This window comes from Cornus florida, unplaced genomic scaffold, assembly GCF_030987335.1.
Source record: "Cornus florida cultivar Cherokee Brave unplaced genomic scaffold, ASM3098733v1 CherokeeBrave_3.0.0_Hap2_Chr06, whole genome shotgun sequence".
Taxonomy (NCBI): Eukaryota; Viridiplantae; Streptophyta; class Magnoliopsida; order Cornales; family Cornaceae; genus Cornus; species Cornus florida.
This window is the reverse complement of record NW_026775576.1, coordinates 85,426,768-85,446,827: the sequence shown is the minus strand read 5'-3', so window position 1 is coordinate 85,446,827 and position 20,060 is coordinate 85,426,768. Positions and strand designations below refer to the sequence as shown.

At 34.3% G+C, this 20,060-nt stretch overlaps 2 protein-coding genes across 2 annotated transcripts; both read right to left on the bottom strand.

Annotated features, from left to right (window-relative positions):
* Window positions 1-7,717: 7,717 nt before the first annotated feature.
* Window positions 7,718-12,057, bottom strand: LOC132312507 (uncharacterized). Its single transcript, XM_059810892.1, has 6 exons — window positions 11,752-12,057; window positions 10,587-11,076; window positions 9,595-9,934; window positions 8,989-9,087; window positions 8,727-8,847; window positions 7,718-8,085 (listed from the first exon to the last, which is right to left on the bottom strand). The coding sequence occupies exons 1-6, from the start codon at window positions 11,918-11,920 to the stop codon at window positions 7,871-7,873; spliced, it is 1,434 nt and encodes a 477-aa protein (XP_059666875.1). The 5' UTR covers window positions 11,921-12,057; the 3' UTR covers window positions 7,718-7,870.
* A 1,264-nt stretch (window positions 12,058-13,321) lies between these two features.
* LOC132312506 (autophagy-related protein 18c) lies at window positions 13,322-19,580 on the bottom strand. The gene is made up of 6 exons (XM_059810891.1): window positions 19,378-19,580; window positions 19,155-19,228; window positions 16,707-17,507; window positions 15,672-15,930; window positions 15,055-15,178; window positions 13,322-13,694 (listed from the first exon to the last, which is right to left on the bottom strand). Exons 3-6 carry the CDS (start codon window positions 17,484-17,486, stop codon window positions 13,601-13,603), a joined length of 1,257 nt encoding a protein of 418 aa, XP_059666874.1. The 5' UTR covers window positions 17,487-17,507; window positions 19,155-19,228; window positions 19,378-19,580; the 3' UTR covers window positions 13,322-13,600.
* Between the last annotated feature and the right edge of the window lie 480 nt (window positions 19,581-20,060).

Sequence of the window (20,060 nt, the reverse complement as noted above, 5' to 3'; positions counted from 1 at the left end):
TCATTAATAAACTATTATAATTATTATAATTATATTATTATTATTATTATTAATAAACTATTATAATTATTATAATAATAATTATTATTATTATTAATAAACTATTATAATAATAATTATTATATTATTATTATTATTATTATTACATAAGAATACATTATATCATCATAATACTTTATAACACAAATATAATACTTTAATTAACTAATATTGCTTAATTAAACATAATCAACAAATAAAAATTATTAATAATAATACATGCACAATTAAATGAACTCAATATAAGATGGTAAAGAAATCTACACATTAATTAATTCAAATAAACTAAACTCTTTAATAAAATACGGGGTATTACAGATTTGGCCAAAAAATCTGATATGTTATGAACTATTTCAAACCAATATCAGTCATTCCAAACATGATATGGGCACAAATTTGGATACCAATACTGGAAAAACAATATCATAACGCATGCCAAACGAATCCTAAGAGAATGAAAATGACCGTTTCATTCCATTCCATTCCATTCCTAACTTCATTTCATTCTCATTCATTTCATTATTGCATGCCAAACTAGGACTAAGGAGTTAGCCCAAATAGATAGTGTAACAAGAGTCATTTGTCTCACATCGGATCCGAATAGGAAAGTGATTGGGCATAAATAGGTTGGTATGCAGTACTACTCAACAGCTTGAACTTTTGGGTAAATGAGCAAGTGTTCACCCATTACAGTTGATATCAGAGTCAGACGCAGTCCTTAATCTAGTCTCACACCAAGCGTCTGGCCCGGAGGACGTCTAGGTTTATAGCTTGAGTAGGCAGGGTGGTCCGAACCTTAACGAGGGCATTACGAGTTTGGGTGGGAGAGAATGTAATAAGGGTCATTTGTCCAACATCGGATTCGGATGAGAAAATAATTAGGTATAAATTGGTGGGTATGTAGCACTACTCAACAGCTTAAGTTTTTGGGTAAATGGGCAAGCGCCCACCCGTTACAATAAGTCATTTGTCCTTCATGTCTCATAAAGTATCATGTTTAAAACAGTTCCTTAAAGAGTGTGTGTATGAGTATTAACTTGGGAAAAATAAATAAATAATAGTAGGATTTGGTTCGAATTGATTTTAAAGTATAACTTGTGAGCTGAATGATTCACTTAATTATAAAGTCATAACCATTTTCTTAATTATAAAACTGATTGGTTGAGAAATTGAATCGAATTGAATTAATGATTTTGTGGGTTACATGTGTACCCTATTAAAGATGAATTATAGCCATATGAGTTTGAATTATTTTTACTATATGATTTCTAATTACTATATAGTCTCTCAGTCTCTGGGCTTATAGTAATATTGGTACTTCATTTAGATTGAAAAATGACACAAAGTCTTGATAAATCAGCCACTAAAATCCCATTAAATTGCTATTTCTTTCTTAAATCATTTTGAATCTGTACCCAGTTCAATTAACCGATCAAGTAGAGGGTGTAGTTAGTGGACAGTGGGTTGAAGTCTTGAAGATGAGTGAGGCCTGTTTTTTGTACATAAATTGGGCTATGGCTATTAAAAGTCAATGGGTCAAGCCTATTCCTTAATCTGTGGGCTGTGCTTTAAACTGAACTCTTACTCAACCAAAATGTGCTTCAAACTCTAATTAGCCTATAAAATAATATTATTTTCCAATTATCGGAGTGTTCGGGCCCTGACTAATTAGCAGCTCCAATGACTCTCTAGAAAATAATATATTGCACAAATGAGAGAAAATAATACTTTCTGCCATGGATGACAGTCATCATGCATTTCTTCTAATAAACTTTGTTGTCCCTTTAATGTAAAAATATTTTTATTTTTATTTTTTAGTATTTGGTTGTGGTAAAATATTTATGACGAAAAAATATATATTAAAGTCTAACAAAAATTTACTTAAATAATTCCAAATTGTAATTATTAGTTTTATCGTATGCTAATTTGGTAGGGTGAAGACCAACCTAAATCTTACATCTAGAGGTCACAGAAGGCCTTATAACTAGTGCCATAAAATTGCACATTTAAATTTTTTTAGCATCATTAAATTATAATTAGAAATTCTAAAGCTAATTGTCCAAACAACGCTTTTTTGGCCCAAATCTTCAAACCCAATGACCGTGGGCAGCTCAATTATGGCATTCTTGGACTCCAAAAATTCATACAAAAACAGTAGTCTGGACAACGAAGAAATCCCTCCAGCTGAATAATCAGACTCTCCACCTGCTTCACCTACTATAGGTACCAAAAAGTCCATAGGGGCAGATAATGTCTTTATTCCCGCCTTCTCATGCCTCTTCAATCGAATCTATAATAAATAAGGTCACGTCAGGAGTTTTGTCAATGATGATCGTGGGCTGGTCGGTGAGGTTGCAACGAAGTCATCTACCGAATGTTGCAATTGCGGCAAAGTCATCTACCGGAGGTTGCAATTGTGGCGAAGTCATCAACCGGAGATTGCGATTGGTCGGTGAAGTCGTTGGCTGCCACATAACAAGATCGTAAAGTGACAACGTAGGGAGAGAGCTCTTTTTGAATGGCGTAAGGTCGTGTTCGGTACTAAAGTGATGTGTAACAATTATTGGGTGTTAAAATTGCTTTTGACCCATCATAAACTGTAGTAACTAAAGCAAATTGTTTTACTAAAGGGTAAATTAGTAATCTAAATTTTTTGGTGACCTACTCTGCTGCAACTTTTAATTTGTCCTAAAAATGCAATTTTTTTTTTATTTTTTAGTTCTTATATATATATATATATATATATATATATATATATATATATATATATATATATATATATAACACAACATGCATGTATATGAAACATGAGAATTGCTGTAGAAAGAAACTCGGAACAAAAATAATATCGATCCCCGAAACAAGTATGCATGCATATATATGCATTAATAAGAGAGAAGACAATGGATAAATTCAAGATCAAGAGAGAGAGATTAATAATGTAAGAAATATACAACCCAAAGATATAGATGGTAATGGTATCTATGTGCACTACCGGTATCCGCATGCTTGCAATGTGAAGTCATGAGTAAGATCAAAGAGTAGGCATGCGTGAAATATTGGTGTGTGTAATGGCCGGCCGCCAGTGTGCATATACATATGCACGAGTATTGTGTGGGCGGGCATATATATTGTTGGTGCCAAAAATCTACACGTTCCAGAGTCGGTGGCGATTCCTGCAAAACAAGAGAAGTGATGACCGGCGTGGTGCCGGCCGGGTGCACTCCGACGGTCAAGTTAGTACTTGACGATCTAATATCCGATAAGGATTACATATAAAATTTATGGCGTACCTTTTTAGGTTGACTGATCATTTCTTTTATAGAAGCATTGATGGTAGTAGTTGTTGAAGCGAGATTCTCCCTGATCCAAGATGATATCGTTTCCTTCTTACAGGAATGGTAACCAAAGATTTTTTATAATTCCATAGAGATTTTGAGGAGGATAAATCCCTTACCTTTATCTTATTTTGACTTTGAGTTGCCTCATTAGTTGCCCCCCATTCTTGTGCTTGTTTGTCAAGCATCGAGAATGTGAAAGTGTTTTTTGACTGACATCTCTTTGGAAGAAATCATTCTCTTTTTAGGTTAACCCTTGTTGGGCGACCTCTTTTTGGTTGACCTCTTTTACTCCTTTAATAAGGAAGCAGATTTGCCCGAACTTCATGAGCTGAGGGAGTAGACTTTCTTAAGTTGAATGAGCTTACCTTTTAAAAAGGGAAGTATATTTATGAGCTTTACTCAACTCGCCCCTTAAAAAGGAAAATATATTTTACGAGCTTCACTTAACTCACCCTTTAAAAAGGGAAGTATATTTTACGAGCTTCACTCAGCTCGCCCTTTAAAAAGGAAAGTATATCTTACAAGTTGATTTTGACCCCTTTTAATATAGAGGACAACAATTACGAGCTTCATTCAGCTCAGGCCCTTATAGTACGTGGCACTTTTATATCAATCCCTTGTAATACGTTCAACTCGCCCTTTAAAAAGGGAGTAGGTTCTCCAAGCTTCATGAACTTATCCTTTTAATATGGAAGGTTCATCCTCGTGATTTTCGTCACCTCATCTTTTTAATAAGAGAGACTAATTATCTGTAGTTGCGTGAGCTCATCTATTTGATAAGGAAGACTGATTTTCCAGAGCTTCGTGAGCTCGTATCTTTAATAAGAGAGGTTAATTTTCTGCCCCCATTCTCAAGCTTACCTCTCATGCACGAGGAATACTAATGTTCTCTTTCTATTTGCAAAGTTAGCAAAGCAAAAATAGAGGAACAGATGTACAGTTTGAATGGATAATATATATATATATATATATATATATATATATATATATATATATATATATATATCAGAATTGATACAACTAAGGCAAAGGCAAAAACTTATCATTGAGCATTATAGGACCAAAATCATCCATGGAGCTAGCGATTGTTCTCTAAAATAAGAGAGTGTAATCATGCTCTCTTTTTTTTATTTTATGACTATTCACTCAAACAAAGTATAAGTTAGAGAATTTAAAATAAAGTCACAATAACAAAGTCATTATGATGTGGTTTGTACCCACTTATATGACACCAAACAAAGAATTTGCATTTAAGAAAATTTAGATATAAAATGATTATGACCATTCAACATTGTCCTGGACACTTTTTTTTTTTTTTCGTGAACAGTACCCGCGGGTACTATTCATGTAAACAGTACTCACAATTTTTTTTTTTATTTTTTATTTTTTTGTGATGGATTAATTAAGAAATTAATAAAATTCTAATCTATGATTTTTTGGATACCAACGTTAAATCTATGATTTTTTTTTTTTTGAATGATAGTGCAGACCAAAAAATCTAATCTTACTCTATGTGTTTGGTCTTGATAGATTATACCAAACAGAATCATAAAGATTTATGTATCATGATTGCATCATGTGTGAAAATATATATACATATATAATATTGATATATATATATATATATATATATATATATATATATATAATTTTTAATAAAGATTTAATTGTAAAAATTAAGTTGGAAAACTTATCTGATTAGAGACCCATCACCACGTTGTGTCTGAAAAGGAAAACATCAAATGGAAAAACTGCTACTATTGATGTCGACTGGGAGAGATGGGGTACTCTCTTTGATTGGATTGCTTGTCTGCGACTACCGATACCATCAATTGGAAAGAGATTTCGTCCACTGCTTCTCTAGGAATTGAGTAAGTATCATGCAACCATAATAATGTGTCAAGTAGGAGCTACTAAGAAGAAATCAAGGGCGGGTCCCAGTTGTCAACAAGAAGATGAAAAGCAATGGATCATATAAGCGCCATCCTCTATTATTCACTTATATTAATATGCTTGTGCTGTTGTCTTGTGAACAAGAGTGGGCTCACTGACTTCTTTTTGTGTGATAAATAGAATGAATTCTTTCGAGGTACGGACTAGTTGGCCTGACGTGAAAGCCTGCTGCCCATGTTAAGAGGATAGCCCAATGCGTTGTCTGAAACAGTGGTGACTGATTCAATGCTTCAAGCCTTTGAGATAGAGCTTCCTCCGCCTCCAGATAGTTGGTTTTAGATTGCGATGGTGATAGAAACCTGTCGGCACTGTACTTGAGCCTTTTGAGAATGGATTTATTTTTTTAGACCAATAATGAACAGAACGTCAGAGTTAGCCAATAAACACAAATATCACTAAAAATATTAGGAATTTTTTTATTATAACTTCTTTGGGGGAAATATAAGGAATTTTTAGATCATAATTTCTTTACGGGACTAACACACGTTTCCCACAGACGGCGCCAACTGTTAATGCCAAAAATCTACACGTTCCGGAGTCGGTGGCAATTTCTACAAAACAAAAGAAGTGATGACCGGCGTGGTGCCAGCCGGGTGCACTTCGACGGTCAAGTTAGTACTTGACGATCTAATATCCGATAAGGATTACATATAAAATTTATGGCGTACCTTTTTAGGTTAACTGATCATTTCTTTTATAGAAGCATTGATGGTAGTAGTTATTGAAGCGAGATTCTCCCCGATCCAAGATGATATCGTTTCCTTCTTACAGAAATGGTAACTGTCGTTACACATGGTAACCAAAGATTTTTTATAATTCCATAGAGATTTTGGGGAGGATAAATCACTTACCCTTATCTTATTTTGACTTTGAGTTGCCTATTATTTTTATCCTCATCATATATATATACATACATACATACACACACATTCACGCACATGAAAAATTAAGTTCTTAATTGGTTGTTGACGTGAATATGATTGTTGGGGGATAAAGGATGGTTTTTGCATGGATAGAGAGAATAATGTCACAATTCAGTCTTTAGATGTTACGACACGTAAGGGATATGCCCATTGAGTAGGGTGGTGCATGACGAGAAGAGTCTTTCGGAGTTGTATGGAGGTTCCTAAACATGTGTACAAGTATGTAGACATATGTAAATATATATAGAATATTGTAGAAGTATAGAGATGATGGGAGAGAGATGATTCTAAAAAATCCATTTTTACCGTACATTAAATTACTTTTTAATCCTCAGGTCAAGGAGGAGATACCTATAAATAGAAGGTAGGACTTTATTTGTAGCTATCAGATCATAAAATGTGAGTTGAGAGTTAATGAGGGCGAACTTGATCAGTGCGTCCTGACAGGAAATCAATTGACTGTGAGTTACATAACCTAATTTGGTCACACATTCACACAGTAACAACTGCAACTGCAATTGAGTTTTATTCCAAAGCAAATAGGTTGTGCGAATGAGTAGTTTGTGTAAGAAAAACGAAGTAGTTTGTGTAAGAAAAACTAAATGATACTGTATTTAGTTAACCTCTTTAAACCATTCTCTGTTAGCATGACAAAATAAAAAATAAAAAATAAAAAGTATTTAATAGATTTGTATTAAGTTATTCTGTTAATCTAAATTGTCACTCTAATTAAATTATTTTATATTTCTATACATTTTTATTAATTTAATACTAACTTAAATAAGTGGATTAGAAAGAGTAAAATACATGTAAGAAGTAAAAGCTTTTCAATAATCTTATAATAAAGGGGAAGGGGGGTAAAGCTCGAGTGGGTGGATGGGAAAAATCCGGGGCGCGAAAGCAATGATCACCCAAACTCAACCAAAATCTAAAGGATTTTCTAAACTCCTTCAATCAATCACAACCTAGATTCAACTGGTTAAAATCTAAGAAATTAGAAGAAACCATTTTCAGAAAATGGTACCCATTTACATATCTCGTAATAAATATGATTAAATTTCAAAAGTAACATATCATTTCATTTTTCAAGAAGGCAAAATCAAGAACTAAAATAATTCCTAATTTAAGTTTTTTTTTATTTTTATTATTATTATTATTTTGCGTAAATCCTAATGAAATTTTTCAAAAACAATCATTTTCCAAATCATAGATTTTATACAGAAGACCACAAAAGAGATATCTGTGTGCAAAGGTGTGCGTCTGTGCTATGTGTTAAAAAGAGAGAAACAGTTACAATAAGTGAGAGTTACTCTTTTTTTTTTTTTTTGCGCCAAAGCAAACTTGTGATTGCTGGGCTTTAATGTGTTTTATTGCAACCTGTTTCAGATAATAAACTACAAGGGCAGATATTGTAAAATATTGAATGCTTAATATATATATATATATATATGATCGGTGTGATATTGCAATTTCTAAACTATTGTTTCTTTTTACAATAAATTCTTCTGTTGTTTGAGAATATTTTGCTGTAAAGCCCCTTGTCTTTGCATCAGGTTGTACCCAGCAATCTGCAAATTAACATCAGCAAGTTGTATATCAAGATTGATACAGATCTCAAGTTGCTGCTCGCAGACATTGCTCCTCCAAGCCACCAAAAACTCTTTCTAGAAACTTCTCAACAATTGACACAAACTCTTCCACCCTTTCTTCTTGGGGCAGGTGGCCACAGTTCTTAATTATTTCGAGGGAAGCTCCAGGTATGGCTCGTGAAAGTCTCTCCGAATTCCAAGAGGGGACAAGCCGGTCACTATCACCCGTGACAATCAGAACTGGGTTTTCATTAAAGAAAACAATAAAATTAGAACCACATTTTCACTCATTCAACTTGATGGTCTAACCTATTGGTTGAATTGTATATGAAAGATAGCAAATTGGTGTCTTGTTCAATGGCAGAACATATGGACAACCTGAAGATTAGTGAAATTCTGAATACGGTAGTTCCAAGCTACATATGATAAGACTCAAACAAGATGATCATACTTTGTTTTCCAGGCACACCACCTACAACTGGATAACTGAACTATTAGCGCGATGACTCTGTAGCCCGAACATCATATGTAGGCAAATGAAAAATTTCCTGATCTAAAAGCATTTTTTTCTTATGACCAGTCAGCAAAAGATAGATAAGAGACTTAAACTACCCTTTCCTAGGGAACTTTGAGGCTGAACTGCAAAATAGACCAATTGATGGGTGAGGCCAGTCCTTATCCCCATTTAGCACACGACATGACATGACGTGAAAAGTTAGGTCAATCACCGGAACTCTGAATAGAACTTCTCATTATCTCATCCATTCTAACGTGGACTTATCTCACTTTTTAGTCTATTGAAATTTCAAATTGAGTATTATGTCTTTTTCCCCATTTTAGACAAATATCAAGTGACACAAACAGAGAGTTAACATTATTACCTGGACATGAGATATCACCGAGTCTTTTTACTAGTGGTGGCTTTGATTCAGAAGCAGAATCTGTAAGCATTGCTGCTGTGTATTCCACAAGTGCCCTGTCCCAATCCTTGGTCCTCAATGGCTGCAATGATACCAATAAATGTGAACATTGTTGGTAAGAAATAGAATAAAAACCATCCAAGTTATTTTATTAACCAGTACTGCATTGTAGTATATAGAATCAAAGAAGGAATTAGAAAGACAAAGTCTAAAGGCAAATTACCTTTGTATAGCCATTTAAGACATTATCAGTGATTTGATTTGCATCATACCATGAATTTCGAATGGCAGCTATACCAAATTTATCTATTACCATCCTTATCTGAGAACCATGTAAGTATGTCCATGTCAGATCAGAATTATGATAGGTGACCATTAAAATAAAGAATTAAATTTTGTATGTTTGGCAAACAAGAGATATCCGACATCAGCAAGCAGAAAAATCTTTCTCAATCTAATACTTTGTCATAAATCACACTACGGTTTCAACTCGCCCTTGTGAACATGAGTCCTGAAATGATTGAAAGAAAAAAAAAAACTGTCCCTCAACCAAACCCAAGTAGCTGGGATATAGCTACATTGAGATTAAATGCCTTTCACCCTACTGTTAGATGTCAAATTCCCTCCACACAGAATGCTGTGTTTCTCTTTAGACAAGGCAATTTGCTAAGCGTGATGCCAAAACTTAAAATGTAAGGACAAAATTATATGAGATTCTATCAGTCTATTGATTTCTCGGATGGGGCCTACAAAACTGATTTAGTAGTCATTCTAGCATAATAGCTCAAGCCTAGTGTATTTTGGAGTCATCCAGAGAGAAATTTATTACCAACATCACAGCAACGGCAGAGCGCAGAAGAGCGGATAAAGCTTTCTTATAGAGAGAGTTGACCATATCTACCATCCCTTTCACCAAACGCATTATTGCCTGTGCAATGAGTTTAGAGAACTCTGATAAAAAGTTGCCAAGCCTGATAAATGGATTCCCATGAATTTTCGAATTCGAGCCTTCTTCTTGGATCTCATTATCTGTTCTAAATTGACTTCCTCTGGCAACCTTATGTGCAGTGCGTGGCGCTATAATTGCTGGTGCAACGAGGACCAGGGCAGCAACACGCTCAGGTGCTTCAAAATATGTTTGAACTGCTACAATCGAACCAGCTGAATGCCTGACATCTTAATAATATTGCTTTCAAGTTTCAACATGTTTAGAGAGAATCTGCTTTCAAAACAGAGAAAAAAATCCAGGAGGAAAACCCCACTAAAACAGTTCACCAACTAAGATATAATTTTAATTAGAATATCAGAAAAATTAAAAAGTTTTACAACAGAAAGGCTAACTGTATTTGCTGGTGTAAGCTTAAATGATTCCATTTTCTTCACTGACAACAGTATAACAAAAAATATTTATCAATATTCTACCATTTTCAACAGTAAGCAAATAGCCTATTTGATATTGAAGACAGACACGCAGATGAAGTCAAACTTCAAGGATGATCACCGCCATAGTTTGCATAGAAAGGCAAATGCACATTGCATCCATACTAAGAGGTCCTAATAGCGACTTCCATAGGCTATGAAACTAGATGGCAACTTGTACAATGACAATGGATGTCACGTTAAATTTCTATAGCCATCAAGCTATAAGTGACCAAAAAGCCCCCCATAATAGTTTCCAATTCATGCTTGTTCACTCGATCTTGCATGTGCACTATAAAATGCACATTTATCAATTCCCATTATTGTTATGAAATAATACTCCCCCTAAAGATGAAAGAGAAAATGAGCTACGGAACAATAAAAATTGACAAATGTACATACCCAACAAGAATTGCCTTCTTAGCTGTTAAGAAGTTGATGAAGTGCAATGTAGCTAGCACAGAAAACATGGTAGAGTATGGGTTTAAAGGTTTTCTATCATCACTCGCAGGAGATGAATACGCAGAAGAATTCACCCTTGATGTCAACCCAAATGCAGGTCTATCGAAGGCAAGGACTTTTGAACCAGTGAAATGTGCCAAAGGCTTCATAACTCGATCCCATGAGAAAACCGAGGCTCCAAAACCATGTAACAAGATCATAGGAAGACTTTCTTTCCTGATTTGGTAAGGAGTTTGAGAACTAGTCGGGTCATGAAACATGCCCTGTGAGGGAGATTCTGGGTCGCATATCTTGTGGTGTATCTGTACCCCTTTGAACTCACAAAAACAACTGTCTGGATCAGCTAAAACTGCCGGATCCACTAACTCATCCTGATCTATGCCAGCTATTCTCTGCCTCTTTTTCTTCGGTTTAGCTCCTAGCAATTGCTCTGGAGATTTGAAGAAAGCATGCCATAAAAAAACCCACACTCTAAATTTTGTACAAAAATGAATGACAAACTGCAAACCAATCTCTCTCAATATATGTGTGTGTGTCAGATGATTCACTACTTAGCTCACTAAAATCAATGGAAGACCTAGGATTCATGATTGTACAAAAATGAATGAAAAAATGCAAACCCATCTCTCTCTATATGTGTGTGTCAATGTGTAAGTGTGTATATATATATATATCAAATGATTTGCTGGTTAACTCACTGAAATCAAGGGAAGACCTAGAATTGATGTTTGTACAAAAATGAATGACAAAATGCAAACCCATCTCTCTCTATACGTGTGTATATCAAATGATTTGCTACTTAAATCTCTAAAATCGATGGAAAACCTAGAATTCATGTTATCTAGCATCTGGGTTCAACTCCTTTTGGTTAATTAAAATCTCACCAAGAACTTTCTTAACTCTAATGCCTAGACAATCGATGAAAACCAAGAAAGGCAAAATTAGCATGCTTAAATAGTATAATATATGCATAAAGATTTACATGTAATTGACCAGAGTATTTAACCCACCATACAAGTATATTATTGCTTAGTCAGTCATGAATGCGAGGAAAATGCAAGATTAACATGCTCACATAGTACATGTGTATGTGTGTGTAATTTACCAGAGTATTCGGCGCCGGAACCACTGACAGAAGCAGCGGAAGCTTTAGGGATGAAATCAAAGCGTAACATGTTAGTCTTTTGCAACCCAAAAGGCTTTCTTTTGCTTAGAGATTTTGATAAATCATTGCGGTCAAAGAACACAAACTGATGAATCAACCCAATACTCATATGTTCAGGCCTTCTCTTAGCTTCCTTCTCCTCAGAAAATTGGGTGATTCGATTTGGAGTGAGAGGATTTCACTGAAATGAAGTTATTCGGCGGGAATAAAAAGGATTTTCTTGCGCCCCAATTTGCTATTTACTCCACAAAACAATACCCAGTTGAATAACAGTAATTGGTATAAAATGGATACTAGTAAATCATTTCTGGATTAGAAAATTAATTACCTAAATTTTGAACTGTTTTTCCATTTTTTTGTCATATTAAAAGAAAAATTATTTTCAAAAATTCAATCAAAAATAAGTTAAGTCCTGCAAAATGACATCATTATTCATGGATATTAGTTCAAATGGTATAAACTCTTCGTCTCAACTGCAAAGGTTGAATGTTCAAATTCGTGAATGCATAATTTATGTAGTAAATATGCGTTTAGTTAAAATTTTAAAAAATAAAAAATAAATTACATTGTTCAATGTTGAGAGATTTTTTATAATTTATATTTATTATAATTATTTTTTTCTTGGAACTTAAGCTGGCAAACTACTCACTATTATTTTATTGGAGATTTAATTCAAAACTACTTGAACTAATACTGGAGATTATTTATTGACATTAATAATTTAAATAAGATAAATGATTTTTAAAGTTACTTGAAAGGCCAAAAGGCCAAACCAAATTTTGGTGCAAATAATTTCAACCCTCAATTGAAGAGCTGTGTTAATTAAAATAAATAAATAAATTGAAAAATGAAGAGTCAGTGGCTATCATCTCACTACGTTGGTGCTTTCTCTCTCTACATTTTATTTGAACAATTTGAGTGATTCTCGTTGTCCCACATAACATACCAAATTGTTGACTTACAATGCAGTGTCAGACACAAAAATACTCGGTTAAATTTTAATGAGACAAAAAAGTAAAAATGAAAATAATAATCAAAATGACCAATACTATCTCCAGAGTGATTGCTGTATAATAATACAGCCATGATACTTCTTGAACTGTAACTATTTTTAGCTCTGATTACTAAATTTATTTCTTGTCGAACTGATTTATACATATGAATATTAGATAAGATGGAGTTGGATTGTTTATTGGCCTTTTAACCTAAGTTTACTTTCTACGCCTGACAACATAAGTTTAAATTCATTTCTCTGTTTCACAAATCTATTGCTTATAATCATAATAAACGCAACATGGACTCCATCGGAACTCAACAACATTTTACACCTTCTAAACCCGACTATCAAACTCATGCTATACAACCACAAAATAATAATAATAATAAATCAAACTCATGACCAAAACCATGTTTATATTTGTACTCAGACAACAAATCCAGAATCCCAATTACACAAGTTGGTTACATAATTATGCAATTGCAAATGCTGAAAAAGGCATGGCACACTCAGTTAGAAAAGATGAGTACACAAGCACCACGATCTTATAACAAGTATGAACAGATGTTCCTGTTATATAGTTTTACAGATGTCTAATGAGAGCAATATTTGCCTTTGCAAGCAATTTATGACAATTTACAAGTTGCTAGGCTCTCAGCGTGTTTCCAAAACATATATATACAAAACACGATCGTATATTTTATGAAACAAATACATGTATTTACATCCAGGTTCTATATTTATATAGATAGTAGGAATACAACTATTGCTCGTGCAATTATGGAGATTTCACTATCTAGGCCTATTGTCAGTTTTGAGAAAGCGAACATATTCCTGCTGCAACATCTGCCCTCCGTTTACAGGATCGAAACTGCACCTGTAGAAACTGATACACGGGACAAGTAAAAAAAAAAAAAAGAAAAAAAAATGCATGAGGGTGGGTAAACATTCCCAATCTGACTAAAAGAGATAGTGAACGCCATTTTTTGTATTACTATTTGCCATTTTGCTAAAAGTATTAAAGTCCGCTTTTCAAATAAAAAAATGAAAAATATAAGAAAAAAAAGGTAAAGATACACTCGGTGCAAAAACCACAATATCCACACAAAGTAACCTAAGGGTTTGCACTCTCTCAAAACTTCACATGACAAAGTTTAAAACAAGACACAAGGGGTGTGTACTGTGGACTCTTGTTCGGAATCTCCGAATTGGAGAGCAAATAATTTTCATATGTAAAAATAATTAGAAAACCAAGAAGAAGAGGATAAAATAATTATAGTTTTAAATTGTGGTATTAGCTAACGTAAAAATGGAAAAATTGGCTGCAAGACTGCAAGTATAATCAAAATCAGTTATCATAGCCTTGAATTTAGTTTGTCTAATCACTAGTAAATCAATCAAATTTAACCAACGAAATATAAGATAGATTATGAGCAAAATTCTAATTAATTAAACATCAAAATTATGTTTGTTAAAGAGAAGGGTGATTTAGATAGAATTTATCTCAGTCGAGTAGCAAAATGAAGAAGTTCCAAAATAAGGTTTCAACAAGTTTCTACTTATCAAAAAAAAAAAAAAATAATTGTTTCAACAAGTTTCTACTGATTTTCTTCATGGTTTTAGGGCATTCAAATGTCAAGTTTTCTTGTTTCTATATTTTTAATATTAATTTTTCATATGCGCATATGTATTAAGGTTTCCCAAAAAAATTGGTCTAGACATTAAGGTCTGCCCCTGTGCATACAACTTGCTTACTCTGGGACGATGTGTAGCATCATGCGCATGGAATGCTCGGTCAAAGCCACTCTCACAATGATCTATAAGTCACCAGGAATTTTTTATTTTTTTACTTCGATAAGTGTCACCGCGAATCTATACTTGAAGTGAAAAATGAGATAAAACACGTATAGAGGTAGACCTATTGTGATGACCTTGGAAATCTATCAATTTAATAAAAAGAAAAATAGAAATGACATGTTAAATGTTTTCTATAAAAACAAATGAAACGGAACAAAATTAATGGAATTAATATCTATATATATATATGCTTCTTCTTTGAGAGGGGAGGGGGTGTCTGTGTTAAGATGCGTAGTATGTAATTAGATTATACATGCAATTTACTAATCTAGAAGAAAGGCACAATACGAGACTTTGTTGGGTTGGCTTATAGTCTAGCAACATATTTACAGCAGGATTTCTTTAAACGTAGAGACACAGAGAAAGAAAGAAAGAAGACAATTTCTTACCTTCCATCCATGCCAACAATAATGACAGTGTTCATAGATCCAAATGCCGCAATGAAGTGGGTGCATTCTGGTACGTGGAACTGGGCAAATGACCATTCTGAACTAAAATATTTTGGTAATACACCTGAGAGATCAAGAAATATGAGAATTGAAGAAAGCAAACAATACCGGAACCTTTTGAACCTGAATTATTTTGGAAATACCCCTAGTAATAATATGAAAAGCTTCGGTAGAGTTCAGGAAAATGAACATTCACATACTTCCAAACACTGACCACCATGCAGTCCAGCGAATATAATACTAACTAAAACAGCAGCTCAACTAGCAAGAATTCAATGGGCAGGAAATGCTTACAAATCTGGAAAATAAGAAACCTCACTAGGTTTTAAAAGATTAGATCTCTCAAATTCAAGTACCTTTATCAAATTCATGGTGATTACTAAGTTTGATACTATGAAATTCTACTTAGGATCTACCTGGAGCTTCATAAATAAGTTTTAGTAGTTAATTCTCATTGGTATTGGCATGTCATAAACCCTTATGCAAAGCCTACCCATTCTTTTTACATTCATTCCAAGCTTCACCTCTCAAATTATTTATTGGCAGACATCTCTTACCTTTCATAAAAGACAACGATGAGCCTGGGTTGGCACCAGTACTTGGAGAAATAAGGGCATCAAGTGAGGATGAAGAATTCTGGTAAAACAGAGCCGCACTTTGAGCAGCACTGGATCGAGTTGACGAGTCCTCCCCTACAACCCTAACTCTAAGACTGAATATATGAACAGTACCTTTGTCACTTGACACAGCCAACCACTGGACATTTGGAGAGAGAGCGATACTATAAATATCTGCTTTGTCCACTCCTCTGCGTACCTACTCCGAAGCAATAATATTGAGAATCAAGTTCTTAATTCATCTACCAACAAGACAGATCACCAAACAAGTGCATAATTATAACCTGATGGATAACCAAACCTTGTGCAAGTAAATCAAATTTTAATCAGAAAATTGACGAATGTAGAATTTACAGAAAATTGTGTAATGCATGGATGCGAACCAGCGTAATGAGACCAGGGCAATCTCAGAAAATTGTGTAATGAATTTAGAATGTGATGAAGTAGGTGCAATTGCAAGAGTTCTTATCTGATTCATTAAATAGAAAGATGATGCAACATTATTTTAGATGGCACAATTTCCTAATATTCCTGTCGCACGGTGTAATGCCCATAATTTTGGGAGAGATTTAATTTTATTTTTTTTTATTTTTTGATAAATAATAATTTTGGGAGAGAATTAATGCATTCGCATCAATTGAATCCCGACTTCTAGTTTAATTTCAAGCTAGCATATTAAGATAACACTTAAAGATTGTTCTTTGCAAAAGAGCTTGGCTAAAAGAATTCATTATTCTCTACAATAGAGTTATAATAAATTTATATAAGCAAAAGAGGGTATTCAAAATGTTTTCATTTAAGGATCAAAATGCACTCTTCTACAAGAATGATGGAACATCTTGACACTGTAAGGAAAAGTATGACTTCACTAGTTCCTTTTATTTTGAGATGTACAATCCAGTTACTAGCCTGAAAATATGCAAAAATAAACATAAAAAAGACTAATTCCAAGAAGCAAAAAATCCAGTATCATACCTCCTGTAACCGAGTCCCATCCATTGTGTTAAATATTCTTACTAAAGTGCCCTTTGTACTAGCAGTTGCAAGAAGAAGCCCATCCATTGTCAAGGTTAAGCATGCTATTTGAGAATCATGGGCATTTATTCTCTTGGTCATATTCAGCCCAAAGTGATCAATCCGAACCTGTCCTCGATGAAGACCTGGGCAAGCCAAGACAGATGTATTCACATGGTGCGAAAGGCAACAAAGTCCCCTGGGGTTTGCAGTAGTCTCTATCTGATGAAGAAGCTTCAGATCCGTAAAATCGTAAACATATATCTTGTGCTCAAGAACAATGACAAGTCGATCCTGTCTTAATTTTACCGCACGAACTTCAGATCTGAACGAAAGTTCACCAAAGCACCTGCATTGGTGATCATCCCAGAGTACAACTTTATTGGGAGGGTACTGGGAATTAGCTTTACCACCAACAAGTGCCAATATGTTGCACCGGAACAGCATCTCAACAATTCCGAATCCCCCACTTTTCAGATCACGTCTAAATGTTTCCTTAAAAGGATCACAGTTGTAGATACGAAAACCACGTGATGTGCCGGCAGCAAAGCATCCATAGTCTTGATTCCAAGATACAGACAGCAACTCAGTTTCATCACTGTCATTGAACTCTGATTCTATCTGGCTAAAAGGACCAGAAACCTCTCCATTTAAGGATTCAAATGTGCCAAGTATTGCTGCTGGAACTGTCCCTCGAGATGTTGAGACGGTCGAACTCATGGGGGAGGAAGAAATAGTCATGGCATGTAAAGCAATCAAAAACTGCAGAAATCAATAGCATCCAAAGTCAGAACAACGCAGGTATGATTCTCTGTGATTAATAAGAGATTCAAATTGTGAAACGAAAAAGAAAAAGCAACTGCAATAACAAAAAGGAAAAAGAAAAAGAAACACATCTTTACCCTATTACATGTAGGTGCTGCTGGCCAGAAACTTAATCAATATGACAACGCATATTAAAACTAGGGTTAAAGCTCACTAGAAAGAAAGAAAAAAAAAACGTAGAATAAGAAAGTTGATTGCGCATTCAACTTTGATGGTAGCAATCAGAAACACACACACAAATAGAGAGAGGAGTAAACCATTTATTGTCATCAAACAATACTTAAAAATTCTGACAGGTAACAGAAACATAATCTAAACTGGCTCTCATTCACTACAATAAACTTCTCCATCTTAGTCGGAATACAAAATTTTCAATTCCCTAATATAATTGCCACTTTCAAATTCAAATTTTATGATGTGAACAGGAGGGAAAATCAAAGAAAAAGTCAGTACACATTTCCATTGTCTAAGGGGTCACTAAAGAACTTGTTCTAGAAGTGTGCCATCTTATATATATATATTTTATACAGGATGAGGAATGAAAGGAGCTTTAAGGATTTTACTGTTGATTTTAGCAAATACAGAGAGGAATACATTCACAGCTACCCAGGAGGTTTCATTGATAGCCAAGAGTTTGCATGCATCAGCCTTCCGAAGTCATTAAGGAGTAATATGCAAGCTCCCCCATCTGTTTTCTCCACCCTTAATACAGTTCCATTGAAGCCTCCTCCCCGAATTTCCAATCTGAATGTTGATGCGCCGCCAGCAATTGCCCCAGTCCATGTTGGAGGATTGTGCAGAAAGCATAAAAGCAAGTCAGTGTTTAGACTCCCTATACTCACTGGTTTGGGTTACCCTAGCCAAGAAGAGCTACCCGTGTTCATGTACAATGAGAGGTTGAGACCTTTCGTAATCAGGTGGATTTTGCTCTAGCCGTCCATTAATCTAACCACAAGCTTAAAATGCCTTGCGGATCTTCGTATATGCAAAACAAGGCCTTTGACTGAATCTCAGACTGTAACGTCATTATCTTGTGGAACACTAGCTCTGCCATCTTTACCTTATTGTTATCCTGCATCACCTTTTAGCAAACTGAACTTCGGTTGATGATCCTCTGTCACCCCCAATATTAATTACCAAATGTAATCAACCTAACCTAGTTTATACACTATGTATACTGACAAATCAAAATGAGAATTTGCACCCTGCAAACTAAAAGTACATGCAAAAAAGTTACTGAAATTGTTCTTCTAGCTTTCAACGGAACCATCAGTCATTCCAACTAAGGATTTTTTTTTTTAAGCCATTCCAAGTATTAAGTTCCAATCAAGCCAATACCTACTCCAAATGAGCTTGAATTAAAAGAAAAATGCTCAATGCGAATTAATTGAAAAGTTGAACACTTGCAGTTAGGTTTTACAAAACAGATCGTTCATTTCTATATGACAGAGACATCAAACAAGTAAAGATAATAAATATTGCATAAAATACACAGATCTCGTATTGAATCGCATGGAAAGAAATATACAATCAATTATATATATATATATATATATATATATATATATCAAATTAGTCACTTACAAAGTCGTGCAGATCAAATCTTCTGATCTTCCAAACAGCACATTCTTAGCATGTCTAACGACGACTCGATCGATCTGCACGCATTTTTCGAATCATCGAAATTGAGAATATTACAAAAAAATTCCCCAACTATGAATTGATGAGAATGCTAAATTCGGGAAGATCATGGACATATGAACTAGCAGGCCTGAAAATCCCTTCGTGTGTGTTTGTGATTTTATACCTTCAAAGACGCTATCAGTAACACGATCGAGCAGAGATTGATTTCATAGACGATACAACAGTGCGATTGTTATTTTCAGGTTTAGGGGAGAGAGAGACTCTTCCTTGAAGCCGGTGGTGTCTGAGATGATGCCACGTTTGGGGCAAACAGATCGGATGGTTGAGAATTATGAGCCTGTGGAATTCCGCCACCGCCACCCATGTGATTCTAATATTTTATAAATGAGGAGAAAAAAAAGAAGGAAAAAAAAGAGAGGCATGCATAAATATCTACAATAATTTTGGGTAATTATTATTATTATTTTTTGTCACAAACTCACAGTTGTGGCGTGGACCAAAATAGCCATGTATGAATACTGAAACTGACCTGTTCCAAAGACCCTGCTTCCACGGTTCCACCACAATCTACAATAATTTTGTGGTTATTATTATTATTTTTAATTATTTTTTGTTTTTTTTTTTTGCATTTCATAGATAGTGGTCTCTTATTACTATAGAAATAATAAGATATTGGACACTATCTATTATAGTTGCACAAAAAATCTAAAGAATAAAAGAGATTGTATTCTTATTTAATGCTGACAAGGTTTTTCTTTTTTTGGTTAAAACTCTAATAGTAAAAAATAAAAAAACAACAAATGAAATATTGTAACATTACTTTTGAGAGATGTATATGTATGAAAC

Coding starts and splice junctions, on each gene's coding strand:
- LOC132312506 (XM_059810891.1), bottom strand. CDS start 17,486: ATGACTATTTCTTCCTCCCCCATGAGTTCGACCGTCTCAACATCTCGA. Junction 15,931..16,706: donor ATGGGACTCGGTTACAGGAG/GTATGATACTGG, acceptor GCTTCGGAGTAG/GTACGCAGAGGAGTGGACAA. Junction 15,179..15,671: donor ATCGTTGTCTTTTATGAAAG/GTAAGAGATGTC, acceptor TTGATCTCTCAG/GTGTATTACCAAAATATTTT.
- LOC132312507 (XM_059810892.1), bottom strand. CDS start 11,920: ATGAGTATTGGGTTGATTCATCAGTTTGTGTTCTTTGACCGCAATGAT. Junction 11,077..11,751: donor TTCCGGCGCCGAATACTCTG/GTAAATTACACA, acceptor TCAAATCTCCAG/AGCAATTGCTAGGAGCTAAA. Junction 9,088..9,594: donor CTGCCGTTGCTGTGATGTTG/GTAATAAATTTC, acceptor CATGGTTCTCAG/ATAAGGATGGTAATAGATAA.